Below are 23,660 nucleotides of genomic sequence, written 5' to 3' on the forward strand. Positions count from 1 at the left end.
CTCAGATGCCCTGCTGGCAGCTTGGCAGCAGTATTAGGATGGAGAAGGGTGGTATTAGTCTGAAACTCTCATTATGTCAGATACGCTGAAAACCTGTAATCCAGGCTCCAAATGATAGGGGAGGATTTAAAAAAAGAAAGAAAGAAAAACTCGACAACAAGGCTGCAGGACTCAGAGTCTCTTTGTTTGGTATGGGGCACAAAGTCTGGAGCTTCTGGTCCCTTTATGTAGCAGCAGAAAAACAGGAAACAGCAGCAGAGATTTGTTAAAACCTGCAAGCAAAAATGAAAAGAAGACGAGTGTTTGTGATTTCAGTGAGACTGAAAGTAAATATTAGTCCCTAAAAGTTTAGTTTAGTTTAGTACAGAAAAAAAATCTCATAGAAATCTAAGCGGACAGTACCTTTATGTTACAGGTATTTTATGTAAGCGTTGCTCAACTGCTGTTTAAATCTTTCAGGCCAACGAAACTCCTAAATGTCGAGTGTAATGTCTTCTGCTGTGTTTTATGGTCGAGGTGCAAGCAACTGAATCAAGAATAATGAGTTCAAAAGGTAGCAAGACAAGCAAACAGAGATCCTGCCACCGTTTGCTTTTCTGCCCACAAGCAGAGTGGATATACTGGGAGGTATTGACTTGCCTTGACTAAGAATAGAGACCAGAGCTTTTATAGAAGCACTGGGGACATCATGAGGGCACAACAAGAACAACAAGAACAAAAGTAAAGCCCAAGAAAGCATCACAGCCTCTGCTTCTCTTTGTACTTCTGCAGTTTTTGATCTTTGTCCACTTTTCTTTTTCAGTTATGAAAAGAACTTGAATCCCCAAAACAGGATTTAGATCAACAACCGGTACAAATAAAATGTAATATAAACTCTAGTATATTATGTCAGATTAATACTAGAGTATTAATACTAGAATATTAATCTGACCTAAGTATCAATCTGACCTAAATTGAATTTACGTCAGAGTTGAACTTTTGCTTTGTTCAACTCCATAATTCTCAACAGTTACTGAACTATCAGGAGAAATCACCTGAAAGTTTTGAAATCTCAAATACATTTCTGAGCTTCTTATTAGGTAAAAACCATGCTGACTCCATAGATTATCAGAGATCATCATACTGTTTCAAACTTGCTTCTGTGCATATTTACCAAAAACACCAAGACAGTTTTTAGGAAGAAAGTTTTGATGCATCTTCATGGTCCAATCTGCAATCCAAATCTACTATGGTGCAGCAAATATATATAAAAAATTACATTAATTTCATAAAAATTATGACTCTCAATCATAATCTTCTTTCTCTAAGTTTTTCAAATAAAATGTCGAATTAAGGCTCCGTCTCCTCTGCCTGAATATGGGTCCATTTCCACCATGAATCTGTTTTTTAATTATTACATTTAAAAGACTTATGTTCTCTTTTTGCAGTAGTGTATATATGTCCTGCTTGAGTTTCTTAACATTTTTCAGCATCCACTGATCATGAGAACCGGTGCTTTAGTAAATTAGTAAATTATATCCGATTATTTGCTAAAAGAAAAGGCGTGGAAAAATGTTACAAGTGCGCCCTCTGCTGGACGCTGTCAGCGGTGCAGAGCAGCTGCATCGAGAGGGAGTTCAAACAAGAATGACGGATTCATACTGGATGTTTTTATTTATTTATTTAAAGATAAAAGCCAATTGTTTTTTATTTTATTTGAACCTGAAGACAGTAGGTGCTCATGTTTTTGTCATTTAACAATACATGGTAGAGATTATGTGTTTCTGATTTGGTGAGTTGTATAAAAATGAAATTATTGACTGAAAAACTGCGTGGAAGTTCCTTAAATGAGTGTTATACATTTTCCAGGCATATAGTCCAGTTATACAGCACAGTTAAGTAACTGTTTGTTACCTTCATTTGTTAAAAGTGATGCACTTTTGCATATAGATTTTAAATATATTTACATGTCAAATAGAAGAAATTAAAGAAATTTAACTTCTTAATTTGATGCCTTGAAATTGTGCCTACATGAAGTGTTTTCTCTTTCCGACACGTCTTATTGAGCTGCTTGTCATGGCGCCGTTATTGTCATAATCGGAAAAAAAACATCAAGTTATATTACAACCGCAATGCCTTAGTGTTAGTGTTGAGGATTCTGCTTTTTATAACGCGCATTTTTGTTTTTTTCTTTGCATTAAGTCAGCACAGATGCAATTTGGCATAATTTTTCTCGTTATTTTCAATCAAAGTTATTTGGAATGACTGATGCTGAAAAGTTGTTTTGGAAAAACATCAGGATTATTTCTGGATTACCGATTTCATTTTTATTGGACAAGTTTAAATAAATATAATAAAAAATAATATCATTATTGTTGATATTTTGTCTTTTGCAGGAGTACTGGCTGTAGTTCAATAACTTATTCGTTATTTAATTAAGTGTTTAATTTGATCTTGCATTTTTACATTGCAAATATTTCTACTTATGTGCTAAATTTAACAAAGCAGATGAAAATGTTACAAATACAATATTTTGTATTATTATTAGTAGTAGTAATAGTAGTGTTATTATTATCTAATAGTAGTAAATATTTTTCACTTAATTGTAATTACTTACTAAATGATTCATAAATCATTCGGTCATTTCACAAATTAATAAAAAATATCACCACTGTTCAACTGAGGCAGCGGTAATAAAAACAAACAAAAACTCTTCTTCACGTGATCCACGAGAACGTTTATTGTGAAAAGTCCACGCAACCGGAAGTGTCCCAGGCAACTTTCCCAGCTGGTCTCAGACAAAGCAGTGAGGGGGTTATGGTAGGAGAAGAAGCGCATCGACCTCCGGAGAGCTGCTGCTGACGGGGACCACTGAGAAGATGTCTGTGGACGACGTGTACGTGTTCCGGCCCTTCAAGCTGATCGCCCTGCTCTGCGTCTTCCTGGCGCTGTGCCTGGACGTGGTGGCTCTGCTGAGTCCAGCCTGGGTCACCGCCGAGCATTTCTCCCTGTCTCTCTGGGAGTCCTGCTCCCAGTCCGAGGCTCGGCAAGCCGCGGAGGAGGCTGCGTGGAGCTGCTTCTCCACCCTCACATCTGGTAGGAGGAGGCGGAGGAGGAGGAGGGAGAGGAGGAAGAGGCTTTTGTTTGTTGTTTGTTTCTCGCGCCTGCTGTGTTATTTTACGGAGGTTGTTGTCTTTAATTTTCTGGTATGGCTTGGAGCTTCTGACATAATCAGATTTTTGGCGCAGAAGCCTCTAAGAACTAGAGGGCAGGACCTGAATAATGTTTGATGGGAAAAGGTGTGAACTCTTTGCTGCTCGTTTATGCAGCCATTTGGTGTAATGTTATTTACTAAACAAATAGTTAATCTCACCTTTTTTTATTTTGAAAAAGATGCACCTGTGACAGCTTATTGGTGTAGTTTTAAGGAAAGTAAATATGTCTCCCAAACATTTCAGTGTTAAGTTAGAAAGAAAGATCTTAACTCAAGTAGCATCTTTGCTGTTCCTCTAAGAAATCTACTAAGTTGCTTTCTAAGAGCTGCTTTGGCCAGGTGAAATTTGCTTTATCTGGTTTTAGGAAGAGACAGTAAAGGTTGAATTGAACTTTTGCTTTGTGACAGGCAAAAAGAAATTAAAAAAAGTAAGACAAAAGGATTTGAAGTTGACATAAACTGTATTCAGCATCTGATGTTAGCAACTAGCATGATTAGCTTTAGCGGCTGTTGCTGTCTTGGTTTGTACTCCCAGGAGAATATAGATCCTTATTTTAAATCTAAAAGTTTTCCACCATTTCCAAGTTAATCAAGCGTGGCCCATGACACTGATTGTGTGTTTTTTAAAAAAAAATTTTATTCTGATTGGACAGCCACAGATTAGACGAACAATGTAAATTGAATTCCTTAAAAGAAAAACACAACTCCACCATAAGCATCTCTGGCACATTAAACTCTAACAACCAGAAGGCTTTAAAACTGTTTAAATTGTCACGTTCCACATCCTCCTCCTTTTTGGCTTCGGAGGGCCCAAACCTGGACTTGCTAAGTCAACGTCCAGCACCAGTTTATCTCCCAGTCCTCTCCAGAAACAAACGGGGACCTGCAGCCTGTGGCGGCTGATTTCCCTCTCACACTGTGGAATGTGTCGGGGTGAATAGGAGGCGGGCCCACTGCTTTGAGCTCATTAAAACAACAGTGGAGTGGGGTCAAAGGTGGAGATCTGCAAAAGGCAACAAAGGGTGATCATCCACATGTCCTCTTGCTCACTCAAAGGTTCTTTGACTTGTTTATTTTTGGAGTGACGTCGTTGTCCTGAAGGAAATAGCATGCAGGTGACTGGATTGATTAAAAACAATGTTAGAAAGGACTAGAGAGACATACTTGTAATGTGAGAACATCGTTTCTCCGTGTGTCAGAGCAAATATGTAACCACATAATAAAGTAAAGATGGTGAAAAAAAAAATCTTCTGGAGTTTCAGCAAACTACGTTCAGAGAGCAGTGATAAAATGTTCCTTTGGAGGACAACAGGGGGATGTAAAAACAAGTCAACTTATCCTTTTATGGTTTGGGTCAGAGCACAAGGCTTGGTTAGATTGTTATGGCCCAGTCTTAAAATAAAAAGAGAAGAAAAATAGGGTAAACGTGCAGTTTCATCCGCCTGCGGTTGTGGAGGTATTCTCAGGAAAAATATGTTACGATGGAAAGAATGTCTGAGTTGTACTTTTCTGAAAGTAGCAACAGCAGTTTGTGTGGAGTAGACCGTTGAAGTTTTGTTTTAAAAGTCACCAAGGATCACTGAAAAAAGGGATTTGCAGACACTAGAGAACCAAAATCTTCAAGTAGAAAGTCCTAAACTTGTTGATTTCCATGTGATAATTTCTCTGTTATGCTACGTTTTCGCAGACGTGAAACTTTCCCACGTTCACTCCTTCAGAGTCATCTTAAAAGATACAATTCTTTTTGTGCACCCGCCCATACACAATCCTCCACAGGTTCAGAGCTAAAGAAGCGTTAGCAAACTTTTCACATGCCTGCTAGAGGAAACATTTGGACTCAACCTGGCTGGATGAAGAACAGCAGCGGAGATATTTCTCCAGAGATTTCTGCTACATACATATTCAGACTTCTATGGCGATTCCAGAAGCGTAACATTTTCCTAGAAGCACTGCTGTTCCATTAAAACTTGCATTAAAAGTCTGTCACTATTTACCAAATGACACTTCATGACAACAGTCATGAGCATTCATGAAGACTCCTTCATGTCCATGACAGGTTTGGTCATGTTTGTGACAGTCTCATATTAGTCTTATGCCCACCCCTTCAAATAAACCCAACATCCTGTTTTCCTAATATTTTAATTGCATTGAAGTAAAATGTTAAGAGCCCTGCATCATTACCTTCTCTCCACAGTAATACCCTACATTGTGTTTGCGGCTTGTTACTCGTGTTCCTGATTCTCTCCTGCAGGCTTGAGTCTGTTCTGCTCTGTTCGGTTCTGTGTAGGATTAGCACTTCCTTTGTGCTGTTCGACACAACGCTTCAATTCAGCCGTGCTGCGCTCTGAATCAGGTGTTTTGTTGTCGGAGTGGGGATGCTTCTCTCTAACCTGCCTGTGTCCTGCAGACTGGCAGATCGCCACCCTGGTGCTCCTGGGGGCCGGCGCCGTCGCGACTCTGGTGGCGTTCCTGGTGGCCCTCATTTCCCTCTGCTGGGGTACGAAGAGGCAGCACTACCGCATCGTGGCGGTGTTCCTGTTCACTGCAGGTGGGTTCGGCCTTTACGACTCCCTTTGAGTGAGCGCGTTTGGGGATGGAAGGACCAAACTGATTTGCATTCGCCACAATAGTTTCCATGCTCGCACGTTTTCTTTTCTATGCTACCATTAAACAGAGGCGATGCAGAAACGGAAAAGAAGAAAACCAGCAGAATGAGGTTTGGTGGTTGAGCTCATACTTTTGTGAGGTTCAGTCTGGAGAGTTGCTGCTGCTGCTTGAGCCAAGAAACGGCAGCCGCAGAATTTCCAACCTTACCAGCTAAAGTAAAGTCACATTGAGACGGGGCGGGAGGAGTCATTAGAGACCGCTCAGCCAGCATTGCCTCATACAATGGAGTCCTGCTTTGTGGAAAGATCTCTTGGGCCAAACCAAACTCTGTAGCGGAGGAGGGAGGATCTAAATCTGAAACGTGTAATTAGGAAGAATCATGAAGACACATTCTTCCATGAAGAATATAGAGAGACTGTAATGACTGAGTCATAACTCAAGCCTCATCTAGCTTAACAGTAGTGAAACCCCAAACACTCACTATCTCCGCACATTACTGACTTCAAGCAGTGGCAACTTCCAAAATAAAGTCAAATTATACAAGAAACAGATGTCCAGCACACCTCAAATAAACCTCAACGGTTTCAGAGTGTGAAGAAAACTTTATGCTTCTCAGCATGGAGACTTTATGACACGTTTATTATGTGCTAAATTAAGTCCAGAGTCAAAAGTCTATTAATTCCCCATTTCTACACTGCAAAAACACAAAATCCTACCAAGTAGATTTGGTCTAGTTTCTAGTGCAAATATCTCGGTAAAATTGAAATAAGACAACACTAACTCACGAGTAATGTAGCACAATACAGACTTGTTTTAAGTAAATAATTTTTTAATATTGATCAAAAAGTACTTGTTCTATTGGCAGATAAATTAGCTTATAACATGGGAGAAACGTCTTCTCGCAAGTGAAATATTTGCTCTCCTGTAGCTCTTTCTTCTACATATTAGCTGTGTATCAAATATCGCTGCCATGACGACCAATTCTTCTATCTGAGCTGCAGATTTCTTCTAAAGTAACCATGGGATAAGCCTGTTAGATTAGGTGAGCAGCTCATATCCAACAGTGGCAAACTCTTTCCATTTTCAGATAACGTTAAGGTTCTCTGCAAGCTTTTCTAAGCTTGGGATGTTGCTTTATATCCTAGCCCTGCTTCAAACGTCCCCTTCAGCTTCCTGCTTTGCTCCTTGGTCTTTATGATGCCGTTTGGTCGCTAACGTTCTCTAGCAAACCTCTGAGGCCTTCACACAACTAGCTGGATTTATAGTGAGATTAAATTACACGCATGCTGTGGTGGAGCTTCATTTTATTTATGGGTTTCTGATTATAGGGGAGCTCAATAGAAGTGGAGGCCACACTTCTCAGATTTTTATTTGTTGAAAATGTTTCTGTTCTTTTAATTACGAGTGTGAAGGCGGTGAAAAGACTTTTGCTAAACGTCCCCTTGAGCTTCCTGCCTTGTTCCACGGTGTTTATGATGCAAACATAAAACCATTTTTCAGCTTCCCACCATGTATGCAGAGATATCACAGCTTTCTCCACTTCTTCTGATGATGAAATTCCCAAATTCTTGGCAATTTTACTCTTATGACATTACTCCGAGGTTGTTTACTGACCTGTTAACCCTTAGCCTAATTAGCGAGCTGGACCGAAGGGGCCATCGTGACGCTCCTGGCTGTTTGTCCTTCAAAATGTTTTCGCAGCCAGCATGGACTCCAGCATGGCGTTTGTACAAAACCTGTAGAGAATTCAAACTGAAATAATTAGGCAAAGTTTTAAAAATCAAATGGGTTTCTTTGACTTTACTATGAAAACATTTGGTCACTGAACTTTCACAGTGATCTGAGCTCAGAGGCTGAGATCAAATTTCTGCCATTCCAGGCTTTTCGGGCCACATATTTCACATATTACAACACGAGTCTGCACTGAAACGCTCTGAATCTCAAACTCAGACCATCACTCATCAGAAACATTTGGCACAGTTTGAAACAAACTACAACTGTGAAGAAACATGATCAGCATAAATATGGAGGGGGAAAAAAAAGCTTTTGCTGCCCGTACAACCTTGGTTTCCTTTTGATCAACCACAATTAATGGGCTGTTTGCAATGGCGTCACAAGAAGTACCCAGCGGTCATCTTGGAGAGTAAACAATGGCCGTAACCGTGGCAACACTCGCAGGAAACTTGGAGAAAGCAGGTTTTTGAAACAATCGTTCAAAAAAAAAGACAGGGTGGTTTCTAAATAAATGAAATCTAATTGATGGACTAAACCCACAACTGATGCTAGTTAATGTGTGTTTAGGCTGCCAAGCATCTCTTACAACAAGAGTTACTGCTTTTGCCAGTAAGACTCAAAATCACTTCAGTTGGGTAATGTTTGGGAAAACATGGTTGTTACTGGCAAAGGAAGGATTTCCGTTTGTTCTTTTTCGCTATTAGTACGTGCTAATGGCCACTAGCTTTTAAATGATGAAATAAAATTAGTCATAGCTCAGAAATTTTATTTTTTTATCTACGTTGTTGCTCCAAAAGCAGTGGATGGCAAAGAATTTAGGAAAAGGTACCAAAGTTCACAAATCATGTTTTAAATAGTCTACGTTTAGTCTAAACTAAACTTGCTTATTGAACAAGTACAAACTATATATTTTGAAATGGGGCTAATTTCTTAGAGTAATTTACAAATAATCAAATGTATGATAAATTTAGAAGTATATGTTTGCAAAGGTGTAGAATTTCTTCATGAAAATTTGTAGGAACTCTATAATATCTTTCATATTCAATGGATTAGTTTAACTGTGCCAACCTGTTGCCATAAGGCTGGACAAAAGGCTCATCTCTCAGAATGGCAGCATCTCCAAATATACAACTACAGGGGAAGTAACCCGTATTCAGAATGACCCAGTCAAAGTCCAGACTTAAATCAAATTGGAATCCTGTGACAAGAGTTGCAGTTTTTGTTTGTTTGTTTTTTTTACAATCCAATGATCTATTTTGTAAGAAATAATGGTCAAAATTCTCTGTTTCCAGATGTGCAAAGAGAAGCATACCCAAAAACAAAAAGACTTGCAGCTGTGATTCCCTCTCAAATCCACCAAGATGTTGATCTAGTGAGGGAGACTTCGTACGGATACATGTCAAAATCACAAATCATCTACATTCTGGTTCACAATTATTCACTACTAATAAATAAAATACTCAATAAAATACATAGAAGTTTGTCACAATAAGAACATTTGCTTGACAATAAATTATCCCAGAAGTTATTGCAGTTAACGATAATATTGATTTTTTTTTTTATATCGTTGTTAAATAAAGGCAATAGTGAAATAATGCAAGAACACATTCTCAAAGATGAATAAACTTTAAATTCTAAAGAATATTTAACACTGGAACTGGAAGACATTTTAAATATCCAAAACAACAGAAACAACAAATAGAATAAATTAATCATTCTAAAAAAGAGCCAGAATGAATGTTTTTATCATCCAGTCTGTTTGTTTTTTTGGTAGAAAGAGGAAAAACAATAATTCATCAAACTGTAAATTTTTGAGCTTGTTCTAATATATTGTGCCATTCGTTGATTTATTGTTTACCGCGACGGGCCTCCTGGTTGCAACTTGACAAAATGTGAAAGTGGTCAAAGGAAAGCAGACTTTCTCAAGCCACTGTAAAACTGAGCAAAATGTAACTTTCTAACACTGACTGGCATTGAAAAGGAAGCTTTGTATTGTTCTGTTTCTGAAAACAGCTGCTACAAAGGAGCACTGTAGTCCTGTCAGTGGCTGTGGCTTTGCCTGTTACACATTTACTGCCAAGCGTGGGAATGGCGTGTTATTCCTTCCTGTGTGTAATTGCCTTAAGAGCCTGGAGAGAAAATGTCTCCACACAGACTCAGGAGTCCTCAGCAGAAGGGCTGGATTGTTAAAAGCCTTTTGGCAGGAGGACTGTGACTCTCTGGTATTTATTTTCTTTCCAGAAATATGACCTCAGCTCACTCCGTCGGGCCTCAGTGAACACGGCCCGGGTCTCCACCCAAACACCCAGGGCTGCGTCCTGTAGGAAGGAAAGGTGGAAACACCTTTAAAGTCCTCAAGAGTCACGCAGCGAGCATGCGAAGGAGCGAGCGTAGTGTGAATTCTTTTGGTGGGGAGGAAAGGATGATTCACGACGTTACCGCAAAAAACCTTCGTCCACGTGTGAGGCGGAGATTAAGAGAATGATGTTTGCGACTCTTCGCACTTTTTTTTGCGTGAAAGAGCCGAACAAGCCTTGTGTTGTGGGTGCTAACATCTGCGCTAGACGTCTGTTGCTGTCGGGGAGAAGCCACTTCAACCAGGCCTCACTTTCCTCTGAGAAACCCGCAGAATCCACCGTCTTTAGAAAACCTTTTCTATCTGTGAAGTTGGAAGGTATGAGTAGTAATAACTCACAACACACCAAACAAATTTACTGAGTTCTTAAGGCCTTTTTTTGCTTTGTGCCTTTCAAGTATTGGGCATCTTTTTTCACAGTAGAGCCGTTTTATTGGGATTTTAGGTAACAAACCAAGGTGAAGCTTTGCATATTAGTGAAGGAGAAGGGAATTGATTTATGATTGTACTTTCTTTCATTCTTACCATATATTAAAATCAGATTTCTTTTAACCTGAAATAAAACCAGCTGCCACTAGAAGTATTATTTACACCTGTATACAGTAATCCTAGAATTGTAAACAAATGTATAAATTGTAGAATTTTAGTTTGAGAACATTAGTGGACAAAATGAATCATGGAGCTGCAGTTTTTAAAACCATAAGGAAATAATGAGAATCTTGACTATCTTTGACGTATTACGGATAAGAACGGGTTAAAATTTGCACTTGTATTCATGTTTTTTATTATTAAGTTCATTTTACATCAAACAGGATACATGGTAATGATACGTTACATTAATGAATTAATATTAAGGACCATGTGTGAAATTTGTGATTTTAAATATGGAGAGTTGTTGGAGACAAACTACATGGGACTGACAGCAGTAAAAGAATAATTACACAGTATTGAATCGTGGCGATGAATCCAAATTCAGGCCGCACTATTCAGCGTTTTTTTATATATAATGCAGAAAACCAAGGATCATTTTTTATTCACTTAATAGTCGTGAGTTACTTTGTGTTGGTTTTCCTTGAAACGCAATAAAATACATTGAAGTTTCTGAGACAAAATATAAAAGAAAAAAAGACTTAAGGTAAACTAAATATTAAGTACATCAGAATATGATCATTTCAAGCATCAGAACAAATAAGTTAATAATCATTAATCAATAATCATTCATTGTATAAGCATGTTATGTTCAGTTTATTTTGAAAACGCAGAAAAACATCCGACCGATTTTATCATCAGGTCCTGTTTAAAGTCAAACTGCCAACTTTTAATCATCATTTCAGCCTGGAAGCTGTTTGTTTTCATGTTCAGGTTCATTAATATCACATTTCCTCATTTAAACCAGAAATTGTTATACATCGAATGGCTTCCCACTGCTAACGGCGCGAGCATGTTACAGAGTTTTAGTTTGAAAGACGAAAAGAATAAAGAACTTCAAAAAAAAAAAAGATTAATCCATAACCAATGTTAGATTTTGAATTTGGAATAAGGCATAAAGACAGAGAGAAAGGAAAACAATCAAAATAATTAAGAAAATATCTGAATAAGCTAAATGAAAGACTTCAATGAAACAGAAAAAGATAAGTGGAGCACATATTCTAGATTGAGCGTGGAAATGGCTGCTGTAAAACTTTGACTAATACTTAAAAGCAAAGACAAAATGAGTTGACTCTTAAAACAGTTTTTAGCACATTATGTCAGTAATTAACATGGTTAGTATTAGTAAATCAGCTTTCTGTTGTTTCTAAAGAATGTAGATCCGTTGACTCAGGTTCATTTTCTGCTGAATGAATCACAGAATCGTCTCGACTCATCTTACATAACACTGTTTCCTTTTAAATATCCTCTGACGTCGCTGTGCTTCCTCTGATTTCATTCCTTGCTGGTTTTTTGAAAACACCCAAGTTGGAGTTTGATTCCTTCTCTAACTTCCTCCACACACAGTGTGTTCACCGACTGGGGGGAAAAAAAGGTTTTCAACCAGTCTGCCACCAATCATGGCCAGTAGAGCAGAAAATTGACCAATTTTGCTCACAAGCTTATTTTTTACATTTTTGATGCTGTTAGCAGAGCACTTTAAGATTTCCCCTATTTTAAACCACATATGTGGGAACTCTACATTGCGTGGAACAACCATTGATGGTTTTTTTCATGTTTTCCGTTTTCTCTAACACACTTTGTACAGTTTGACTCCTAATCTATGCTGCTGTGAATATGCTATTGTTTGCATTTCCCTCTGTAATCCCATCACATTACAGGCGTTGACTCATAACAATGAGTCTTGTTTTTCTGGTTAGAAAATTCAATACCCCTATAATATATATGGTTAGGAAGATATTTTTGTTGCTACATGTTAGCTTGGCAATACAGAAATGTGTCAAATTCAGAAAAAAAAAAGTTTGATTCTCAAATCATTTTATAGAAAATAGAAAATGTTTGTGTTTAGGCTTTGAATTTTGTCTGTTTCATATAATAGTGTCTGGTGCAGATCCTGCTGCAAGAAGCACTTTTGATTTTATAAAGCACAGAAAGTGCAGTTGTGGCCTATTAATTGGCTGTAGGATGTTTATCCTACTAAATAACAATGTGTTACTTATTATTGTTAACAATTAAGGCTGAATAAGTTTCTTATTTTACGGTGCAAAGAACCTTGAGCAAAACAGTTTTACGATCAGCTCAGACGTTTCAGTTTGTGTGAGTAATGTAACGTGAAAGGCTTCTTATAAAATCTTTGTTTATTAACGAGCGCAATCTCATGATCGTCTCTCTGGTTGCAGTTGTTTTGCAGGCCTGTGCCCTGGTGCTCTACCCGATCAAGTTTATTGACGGGACGGTTCTACAGACCTACCACGAGTTCAACTGGGGCTACGGACTCGGCTGGGGAGCCACCATCTTCATGCTGGGCGGAGGGATACTCTTCTGCCTGCGGACAGACATTTACGAGGATGCCATGTACTAGTGAAATCCCTGCCGCGCTGCTGAAAATGCGAACCTAAACCCACAGAAACTTCTCTTTGCTCTGCACAGGGCCTGTACGTGAGCAGACCCCATGTCTTGTTTCTGCCTCCTGTCTTGCTCTCGCTGTTATTTTTAGACAGGTTGTGAAGGTGCTATTTAGGGCTGTGAGAGTTGATCTCCGCCCCCATCCTGCAGTCACACTCAGCTGCCGGTGGCGTTTGGTGGAGGGGGCGAGGTGGCAACACTAAAGCACAGAGTTTTCTGGACTGGCTCAGGCTGCTAGACGTTTCCAGGATGTTTATTGTTAGAATTGACACAGACCTGAATATGCTGGGGGTGACTATTCACCAGGACTGACTGATCTCCACATTTCTTTTTTTTATTTTTTATTTTTATAGTGTATTTATGGCATAATTTCTCTCTTTCCTGATATTCAGTGTAAATCTCCCCTCTGTTTAAACTAAAACATATCTAATAAGTGTAAATTAGACATTTTTTAATAGATGTGTAGCCTCTGAAAAAAACAATCACACTAGTTTGTCCCATAAAATCTACAAATAAATACGAAATATTTCTATGTGTGTTGTTTAAAGGAAACATTTGGACATATTTGCTACAAACTGTCATGACTGTACACCACAGAAACAAAAATACTGGTTCTCTAAACCAGTTTAGAGAATAAGATTGCATTAAAAAAGGACATTTTCAGTGAAATTCCTGAGAAATGAAGAGAATCATGGATAATTGTTGTTTATAAATGATTTTTGTTCATTTTTCAGCCTTGCTAGCTAAAGATATACTCTTCCACAATATTATTACAGATGCCAGGACTTTCGCCAGCTTTTTTCCAAGAGGTATTTTGACACTCCACTAAATTTGAAAGGGAGAAAGAGAAGTGTACATCAGCCCTCCATGAGTTATATTAGCTCATCTTTTATGTATTAATAGACAAACCCCTTAAGAATGTCAACAGAACCAAAGACTGCAGGAGGAAAATCCTGGTCCTGAAAACCTTTTTAAAGTCTAATTTTGTCATGATTACAGGCCATAGACTCCCCTAGGATAAATACAACCACCTTCCTTCAAGTCTCCCCTTCATCTCTATTCATTTATTTATTTTTATCCAGGCACTCTGTCTCTCTGACTGCTGCCTATGGACTCCTGTTTAGCAGAGCTGAAACTAAGACATCAACACTCCCACAATGCAATGCGGTTTAATGTCTGTGCTCATTCCCATGACTATTTCAGTTAACATCTTAAACATGGCACCTTTAAAAAAGTTTGTCCTTCAAATACTGAAAAGTGTACAAAGCAGTTCTAAGTTATTACAAACATTAATTATGTCTAGTTTGGGAGTATTTGGGTTTTATATTATTGTTGGAGGCAATATTTAAGTATATTTCTTAAAATTTTCAATCAGAAATACCCTATTATCTAATACATTTTTTATGAAATCAATGTATAGATATTTTTATTTCTATTGTTCAATACTTGGAAGAAGACTTCGCTGCTTTCACTATCTGGTTGCTAGCATAAAGTCAGCTGGCTAATATGTAAAATTAATTTAATTATGCTACACTACATGAAACATTTGACATATTTTTGTAGTTTGAGAGTTTACACAAACTCTAATTTCATGTATTTATCCCTTTGTCTAGGGTAAACTTCCTAACTTTGTTAATACATGTCCTTTAAAACAAAAAACAAGAGGTTTCAATATGTAGCTAACAGTTGTAACTAAACCAGTGATTGTTTAGATATTACCTTGGTTCACCTGAACCAAATGAAAGCTCGTTAAAAGCTACGTGAGAAGACAGTTCATTAAGGAGCTGTGTTGTAGCAGGTACATACGTAAAACTAGGCCTTGACTCCAGTTTTAGGACCTTGAGGACTGGAGGTGGATGGCCCTGCTACAGACTAAACAACGCTCAGCCACCGAACCACTTTCATTATCTGGAACACATTCCACAGAGGAAGGCGGAAGCTATTTAAAGAGGTACCACTGGACTGCTAACTAGCTAGCTAGCTAGCTAGTGTGTACAATGTAGAGCTACATGAACATTTCATTGTTCATCAGTACCACATTTTACAGCTTTTTAACAGTTTACTCATGAATTTAGGATGGAAAATAATTTCAGACACACCTGGTAGCAAAGCCTGAAAATAAATCCCTTTTTATTGCTATGCTAGTGAACCTCTTTACCACCAAATGAGTCATCCTCCCTTAACACAGTTACATTTATTTTAAATGTTTTAATTGTTGCTCTTACTAGAAAATATGAGACAAACCAAATCTTCAGAGAAAAAAATCATAGCAAAATCTATATTTATTTCATGTGACTGAGGTCTGACTGTTGTATTCACAGCCAATTAGACTTTAAAAAGAAACTGGAGGAAAATAAACAATATAAAAACAACCAAATAAATATCTAAGAAAGAAGTTGCAACAATTTATCCAGAAGTTAATACAACTTCTGGATAAATGTGACTTAAAGGTTAGAGGTGATAACCTATAATTATATAACAATAATAATGTCAATTATTATTATTATTATTTTATTTTATTTTAAAAAACAAAGAAAGTATCACATTCAAAAACCAGAATACCAGGAAAACTAAAAAAAAAAGTAATTCATATCCAGGTGTCCAGATAAATGTATACAGGTTAGGTGAGTATTTTTTGTTGTAACCAATTCATGACATGAGTGTTACACATCTTTCTTGTTGGAATATGTTCTCTTGGATTGCTCATTTAGAAGAGTGGCATAGAAAATGGTTGTCTGTCATGTATTTCTACCCCAAAATAACAGAAAAAATTTGAAAAAGTTATGTTTATATAATACAAGTTGTAGGGGTGCAACTGCAGCCACGTTTTTTTTTTCTTTGTGAAATTGCTGTATTTTTACCCAAATAATTAAAGATACTTAGTTCAAAAGTTGTATTTTTCTGTCTTTTTTTTTGCAACTGTGGTGAATAGTACAGATTTTTGCACATTTTAACCATGGAGGCTGTAATGTACCAGAAATACATAATGAACAAAGGGGAAGCTCACAAAAATCATTTTTAAAAATCTTATTTTCATTAAACAAGTGCGTGGTGCGATTTAAGATGTTAAAAGTTTAAGGTGGCATTCTTCCCGTGTCTGGTGGAAAAACGGAAAGCATGCATGGTCACACTTGAGCAGGCTGGTGAAGGCTGCCTTCAATCTGCTGCAGCTGAAAAGGGATAAACATTTCCCACAGCTGCAGCGGTGTGAAAACCGAACAGCTGCGAAGAGCATTTACACCAGAATCAACAACCCCCGAGGGGGAAAGGAATCAAAATTATTTCACCATGTAGACTTGATACATGGGCTCTGTGAGTTGTGCGCTGCTGTTTTCTGAATGTGTGTTTTTATTTATTTATACACGGTATCTCATTGAGATCCAAGCTCTCATTTACAAGTGAAACCTGCTTTGATATAAACGTTAAATTAAATTAGGTAAAAACAAGAGTAGCTTTCATGAGAAGATTTCTCTTTTTGTCTTAAGAAATTTGAGTTGTTCCAAAGGAATAAAAGTGGAAAGTTTCAGATCCTGCTTTAGTGTTTCACATTAAAGCATTAGAGTGAGAAAATGCTTTCTTTTTTTTCCAAGTTGTGACATTTACTAATGGAAAACCAAAGGAGAGCTGAAAGTGTAGCCTGTGACTGGGCAGCTTTATAGATAAAAATACACCAATGCATTACCAAAACAATATAAATTACAGTGAAAGCCTTACAACTTTAATGCACCATGATTGACAGCATCCAACATATGTAAAAACAGGCGGTGGGTGAATTTATGTAAACATCACAATGATCGAAGCGAGGCAGGACGGTTGTTAAAAAAAGATGCTTCCTAGCACGTTAGCCTCCTGGGATCTTAGAAATGCGACTTAAAGGTTAGAGGTGAGGCGCTCTAGACCATCCTCATGATTCAGTTTTTACAAATTATGACTCCAGGCAGCATGTTTTGGTCACATTAAGAACAGATTGTGATTTCATGTCAGAGAGCAAGTTGAGCATTTTTAACATAGCAGTGATCAAAAACATTAAGCGTTCTCCTACTCCCACATGTAACCTTGTTTATCCTTGAACTATGCACATTCATTATCTGCAGTCGGTTTTCTTTACTTTTAATCAGCAGCAGAGGGCTGTAAAATGCATCATCTCACTACAGTGATCCGTCTTAAAGGTCAGTGGTGGGAATGCCTGTGGGCTTTCACCCTCAGGTTTCTGCCTACACAGATACTCCTCTTCTGTATCTCTGAGAATAGAGAAGTCATAAGAACAGCATGAAATGCCTCAACGGAGGCACAGTTCCTGTGTGCTGGTAGAAAAGCTGGTTGCTAAATTCCCAGGACTATTTTCTAAGTGCACTTAGTGGGTGTTGTGTTTAACAGCAGCCTTAATAATGGTGGTATTCTTCCACCTAGTGGTCAGATGAACGTGATGTCAAGTTGTCTAGCATAAACTGTAGCATACACGCAAAGCCACTTTTGGTCAAATGCAGATTGCAGTTTATCAAAATTAACATCTGGTCCTGGGAGAGAAACATTTGTTAATCTTCTTTTCTTTGTTTCTACCATAGCTTGAAACGGTACTTGTTTTTTAAAAATTTTTTATTGTATCTACTTCTGCTCATTTTGAATATATTTTACTAGACAGTTTTTTCTTTATCAACAGAAAATAAGCAGAACCACTGCAGCTCGGAAGCAAGTGGGATAGACCAAAGCTTTTAAGGTCGGTGGTGAATCTTGCAAAATCCAGTTAGTCAGAATTCGAAGGGAGTCTGTCCTGTGAAGATTAGCCTGGCCCCTGGGTGCAGTAACCAGCCAGGCCCTGCACGCTTTCACCCTGCAGGGACAGATTCCAGTTACTGAACCCGGGGGTCAGAGACACATCGGCTCTGACACGCCGTCACCTGAGGAGAAACAAAATCATTGCTTTACCCAAGCATAAGATTTTCTGAAAACAAGCACGAAATCTAAAGATCAGACCTGCAGTCGTCCAGCGCTGCTGATCCTCATGAAGACGCTCATCTTGTGCAGATGAGAGCCAGCGAGCTGTGAGACTGATGAACTGACTGAGCAGCAACACCTGGGCTGTACATTACCCTCCTACCAATCTATTATCAAGACTGGCTCCGCCAAAATTACACATTAACCCAAATAACTTTACTTGCTTCTCTTCTACTATCGCCACTCTGCAGCCCGCAGGGTCCCGTTTAACCTACATGTGTTTTTACTGGGGGCTGTGAATGGTACAAATCCTGCACTCAAGTAACTTGTGTTATCTCTTGAGGTGTAATAAAATTATCTGAATATCTTGCATAATATTCCACTTTGTATTACAGCATCTAGATAAGACGAACCGCAGCGTGAGCACAATTCTTATCCACAAACACTTATTACCATTTATCTAAGCCCATAAATAAATCCATGCCTAAGCAGAGATCAGAAGAAAAGGGCTGTGTGAACCTGACAACACCGGTGTGGGAAGCAGTCAGCTGCCATGGCTGACCTTGAGGATGTCAATGAATGCTGGATCAAATATAGAGCTGTGGTCAACCTACAGCCAGATGGATATTTTCTCAACGAGAGAGAGAGAGAGAGAGAGAGAGAGAGAGAGAGAGAGAGAGAGAGAGAGAGAGAGAGAGAGAGAGAGTATAATGCAGCAAGCAGGTTTGTGCTGGACATGTATTTGAGATGCGTACAGGACCATCCTCTCGAATCATTACAGTCTTTTGTAATCTCTAAGTATTTCAGAGAAGTCATGATCACTGAGGTTCCCTGGACATTTGGAAAAGAGCAAATGTTCCACCATATTTAACAAGGGAATGTGGTACTTTTCCACATATTCATCCTTACCAAACAAATTAGTGAACATGTTTGAAAAACTCAAGCTGAGTTTAAAATAAGCCAAGTCCACATAAAGTTCCAGTGGCTTTAATAAACTTGTTAGAGTTTAAATAAGATCCTTTCTTGCCCTCTAAACAACCATGGAGACTTTGTGAATCCAAGATGTCTCTCTTTAATCCAGATCCTTAATCTATATTCCTGAATAATCTGTTTCCTTAAGAAAGTTATTAAATGTTTTATCTTTCTATGTTTAACTAAAACCCTGTCTTCACAACATGTTTTCTTGTTTTCTCTCTACTCACCCTGAAAAACGTAACTAAAAAGCAGGAAATCAGGAAGCAGAAAACCCTTATTTACTCCACTGTGTCTCCATTAATCTTCCAGTGAATCATCTAATGTATCCTTATTATACCAGCCAGTTAAACTTATGTGATTCCCTGGAGTTTATTTAACATTTGACACAAAATCCTAATAAAAGCATTAAAATATGAACAAGTTTCAAAAGGTATTGTAAAAGATTTTAAGTTAATTTAATTGAAACTTGTGTCTTAATCTTTATTCCTCAAGGGCGATGTGTCCTTGATCCAACATATCAGAATCAACTACCTCGACAGCATACAGCTAAAGACTAATTACTGAATCGACTGGAGAGTTGGGTCGGACTCTCCGGTCCAGTGCTCAACTGGTTTGAATCTTACATAAAGAACAGGGATTTCTTTGTTTCAATTGGAAACTTCTCATCAGAGAGGTCAAAGGTCACATGTGGGGTACCCCAAGGTTCAATCCTAGGACCGCTTCTTTTCAATATTTATATGCTCCCACTGGCAAAGATTATAACAGGACATAGGATTAGCTACCACAATTATGCGGATGATACACAGCTCTACATCACGATGTCACCAGGTGACTCTGAACCCATCCAATCACTGAATAGATGCTTAGAACAGATCAATGTGTGGATGTGCCAAAACTTTCTCCAGCTAAACAGAAACAAAACTGAAGTTATTATCTTTGGACCTAAAGAGGAACGAACTAGAATCAATGCACAGCTTCAGTTATTACAACTAAAAACCAGCGATCAGGCCCGAAACCTGGGAGTAGTGATGGACTCTGACCTGAACCTTCAGAGCCACATTAAGACAGTCACAAAGTCGGCCTTCTATCACCTGAAGAACATCTCTAGGATTAGAGGACTTATGTCTCAGCACGATCTAGAGAAACTCATCCATGCATTTATCTTTAGCCGCATTGATTACTGCAACAGCGTCTTCACAGGTCTGACTAATAAATCAATCAAACAGCTGCAGCTGATCCAGAATGCTGCTGCTCGGGTTCTCACTAAAACCAGGAAGATAGAGCACATAACACCAGTTTTAAAGTCCCTACACTGGCTCCCTGTAGCTCAGAGAATAGACTTTAAAATACTGATGTTAGTTTATAAATCTCTGAACGGTTTAGCACCACAATACCTTAAAGATCTGTTATTACTGTACCAACCATCTAGACCCCTCAGATCTTCTGGTTCTGGTCTGCTCTGCATCCCCAGAACCAGAACCAGACGAGGAGAAGCAGCATTCAGTTTCTACGCACCACAGATTTGGAACAAACTTCCAGAAAACTGTAAAACAGCTGAAACACTGGGTGCCTTTAAATCTCAACTTAAAACCCACCTGTTTAGAGTTGCTTATGGCTAAATTAGGGTTAGAGTGCGGGTTTTGATGTCTTCCATGTTTGTATGTCTTTAATGTTTTTAATTTTTTTTTTTCTTCTTTCTTTTATGTATGGGGAAGAAAGTGAAAAATGAGGGTGGAAAACGATGAAAATTAAAGTGGAATGGAAATGGAATGGAACCAGTTAAAGTCCGCGGGAGGGCAGACTCCTCTAACTATAAGTTAGTTAAATTCTGTGTGGGACGGCGGCGTCCTCTGGTAAGAAGTTAAACCCTGAGAATCCTAGGCACTGTCAGGTACAATAAAAGCAGTTAAAGTCCGCGGGAGGGCAGACTCCCCTAACTCTAAGTTAGTTAAATTCTGTGTGGGACGGCGGCGTCCCCTGCTAAAGGACGGCGGAGTCCTCTATGAAATAGTTAAATTCCGCAAAGGACGGCGGAGTCCTCTATAGTTAGTTAAATTCCGCAAAGGACAACGGAAGTTTGTTTTTTTATTTTTATTTATTTTTTAAATTTCTCTCTTTCTCACTGTTTATTTCTGTTTTTATTTTAATTATGTAAAGCACTTTGAAATGCCTTGCTGCTGAAATGTGCTATACAAATAAAATTTGATTGATTGATTGATTGATTGAAGTTTCTTGAAGCGTTTAAACGTTGAAAGACATTCACCGTCTCAAACCCGTCTGTGGTTTGAGACGGTTACTTTAAAGTCTGCAACTTTATGATTTCTACCAACTAATATGAACACACCGGTAAAACGGAACAATTTTGGATTATATTTATCTTGGGAAAACAGTGTCTTCAGTCAGAGGCCTCTCCAGATTCACTGTAATACAGACTGCTGCAAAAGATCTGTCCTTCCAAAAGCCGTAACGATCTACAAAGCCTTTTTGAAGAATTTGAATTAATATGACTTTATTGATTCCAAAGTTCCCTTTACAATCAATAAAGTCTTTTTTTAATTGAATTGAATTGGTGAGTAAGTTACAAATCCATTTTTAATAAAACTAACCCATTATAGATTGCTTAAAATGCTCCTAATAAATCTTAGGAAGGCATCTTTTTATGATTAGCAAACAAAACAGAAATAGATTTCTCTATTTTCTTTTGACCAATTAATCCTTTTTGAAAATGTTTTACCAGTTTAAATGTATATTATTCTGAGTTAGATCATGAAATATTATTGCGCACGTGTTGCATTTTAATTTTACATAATTCAAATTTCCCTTCGAGAAACAGAAGTGCAATACTGACTTCTGGCCAGCAGATGTCGCCCTTTATACACAGCCCCTGGAACAAATTTACCTTATTATAATGTTATATATATTATAACGTGGTCAGAAATATACATCAGCAGCAAACATTCACTCAGAGTGTAGATGAAAGAGCTGGGCATCATTGTCCACCATTTTTAGATAAAATCTCTCACCATGATTCACTGGAGTCTCAAAGTCTTGTATCACTTTTGAGTCTGATGTCGACGACTCTTCCTCTTCTTTTCTTCAATTTCTTATTTTACTTCGGTTATCTTTGTAAGATATTCAAATCTGACAAAAAGAAAAAAAATCAAGGACAAAATAATGAACAAATGTGTGATGATATAAAAATCAGATCAGATTTAATCAGTTAGTTGGAATTAGTTTGAAATATTATTTTAAGACGCAATTAAAATTAAAGCCAAAATTTTCTGACAACCTATTCTGTAAGCCTTTTTTGTCATATATAAACCTCAAAGCAACAAATTATCTGGCTTTCTTGATCTGCATAGTTGTACAATGTAATATAATTAAGCAAAATTACAGCAGCCTGGGAAAGTAGCTGAGATTTTTTTGTATAAAAAACTGAATATTCCTCTTCCACTAAAAGTGTGGAGTGTTCTTGTTTATTTTGGTTTTCTTCGTCATGCAGCCATGCCGACTGCTGAAAGATATTCTCAGTTCATTAACTCTCCAGTCTACATTTTCTCTGGAATTTCTGTTTTGCTTCAGCAGCAGAGTTTGGCTCCTTGTCAAGGAGAAATGCATCCCTCCTGCCAGGCTTATCAGAAGAAGGGAGGATTCTCGTCTGATATTATTTATGTATCTCTGAAGGTCCTAATTTACCACTGCCATGTTCTCAATATATTTATTAGCCCACACACAACTTACTGTTACCCAGTACATGTTTTATCCACATTGGCAATAATTACAGTAATTAATTCTCTAGTCTATGGTTGCCTTTACAGAATAAGAATTATGCCAATTATACAGTTAAAAATAAAAGAGTTAAAAATTACTATAGCAGTTTTTATTTACATGCACAAGAATTCATTAGGTTTCCTGCACGTACTGTTCAAAATGAATCAATATTGAGTTTCTCTCTGCAGAAAGTGAAGAAAGAGGAAATAGAGAGTTTAAATTTTATCTTGGCCTCAAACATTTTCTGTGGAAATTGAAACATGCGTTCCTGTTGATTGCTACAACTGAGTCGTGAAATTACTGTTCCGAGAAAAGCTTCACACCAGCATTCCATTGCTTTTTTTATTTTATTTTCTTCTCAAAAGCACACATTTTCACCCAACTTTCTCAGCTCCGGTGTTTTGTCCCTCCTGATCTCCAGCCGACCTCTCGTGTTTCACTACCAGTTCCTGAGGCTTCCTGTTGCTCTCTGACGTTGGCTCCTGCTGCCTTCAGGTCGCCCTCCTGCAGTCCGTGCCTCGCCGAGGCTTCAACCCCAAACTACTCATTTGTGCTTTTGTACCTGGCCCTCCTTCCAAGGAACTGTCTCAGAAGGAACGGGATTGTACTTTGTACTTTAGTACTTTGTCTTGGCATTATGTGATTTTTATACTTTGAATCTTTGCACTCTTTATGTTTGAATATGCATATTTTGTCAACCTGGTTTGTTTTGCATACTGTCTTTACTTTTTGTTTTAAGTGTTCCCTACTTTTTTGGATCCGTTGCCATCCTAGCCACAGTTGGGTTTAATCATGCGTTGTTTAATTACTTTGCTGAGCTACTTTCTTTTGCTTTATCATTTTAGACTCAGACATCTTGCTTGCTCTATTGTCAACGTTTTGTCTTCAAGAGATCCTGGGAGAGACGAGTGTCAGTCAGGCAAGATGGTGTAACGTTTAGCAGATGTTATCCATCAGAAGTTCTGCACTTCTTTTGCATTTGTTACATGTATTAAGTTAAGAATCAAAACTTAACACTTTAAGAAATACCATATA

The 23,660-nt window shown here is 38.0% G+C and overlaps 1 protein-coding gene and 1 long non-coding RNA gene across 2 annotated transcripts; one reads left to right on the forward strand and one right to left on the reverse strand.

The window, feature by feature from the left end:
• Positions 1-2,730: 2,730 nt before the first annotated feature.
• On the forward strand, positions 2,731-15,834 carry LOC103475831 (transmembrane protein 47-like). The gene is made up of 3 exons (XM_008427744.3): positions 2,731-3,075; positions 5,601-5,741; positions 12,719-15,834. Exons 1-3 carry the CDS (start codon positions 2,859-2,861, stop codon positions 12,898-12,900), a joined length of 540 nt encoding a protein of 179 aa, XP_008425966.1. The 5' UTR covers positions 2,731-2,858; the 3' UTR covers positions 12,901-15,834.
• Positions 3,828-7,659, reverse strand: LOC145554855 (uncharacterized). The gene is made up of 2 exons (XR_014090884.1): positions 7,415-7,659; positions 3,828-6,154 (listed from the first exon to the last, which is right to left on the reverse strand). It is a non-coding gene; the product is annotated as an uncharacterized LOC145554855 (long non-coding RNA).
• Positions 15,835-23,660: the final 7,826 nt, after the last annotated feature.

This window comes from Poecilia reticulata, chromosome 14 (genome assembly GCF_904066995.2).
Source record: "Poecilia reticulata chromosome 14, P_reticulata-male-v2, whole genome shotgun sequence".
Lineage (NCBI taxonomy): Eukaryota > Metazoa > Chordata > Actinopteri > Cyprinodontiformes > Poeciliidae > Poecilia > Poecilia reticulata.

Bases quoted from the DNA above. Each gene is read 5' to 3' on its own strand.
- LOC103475831 (XM_008427744.3), top strand. From the start codon at position 2,859: ATGTCTGTGGACGACGTGTACGTGTTCCGGCCCTTCAAGCTGATCGCC. The intron at 3,076-5,600 runs GTAGGAGGAGGC...TGTGTCCTGCAG, and splicing joins CTTCTCCACCCTCACATCTG to ACTGGCAGATCGCCACCCTG. The intron at 5,742-12,718 runs GTGGGTTCGGCC...CTCTGGTTGCAG, and splicing joins GGTGTTCCTGTTCACTGCAG to TTGTTTTGCAGGCCTGTGCC.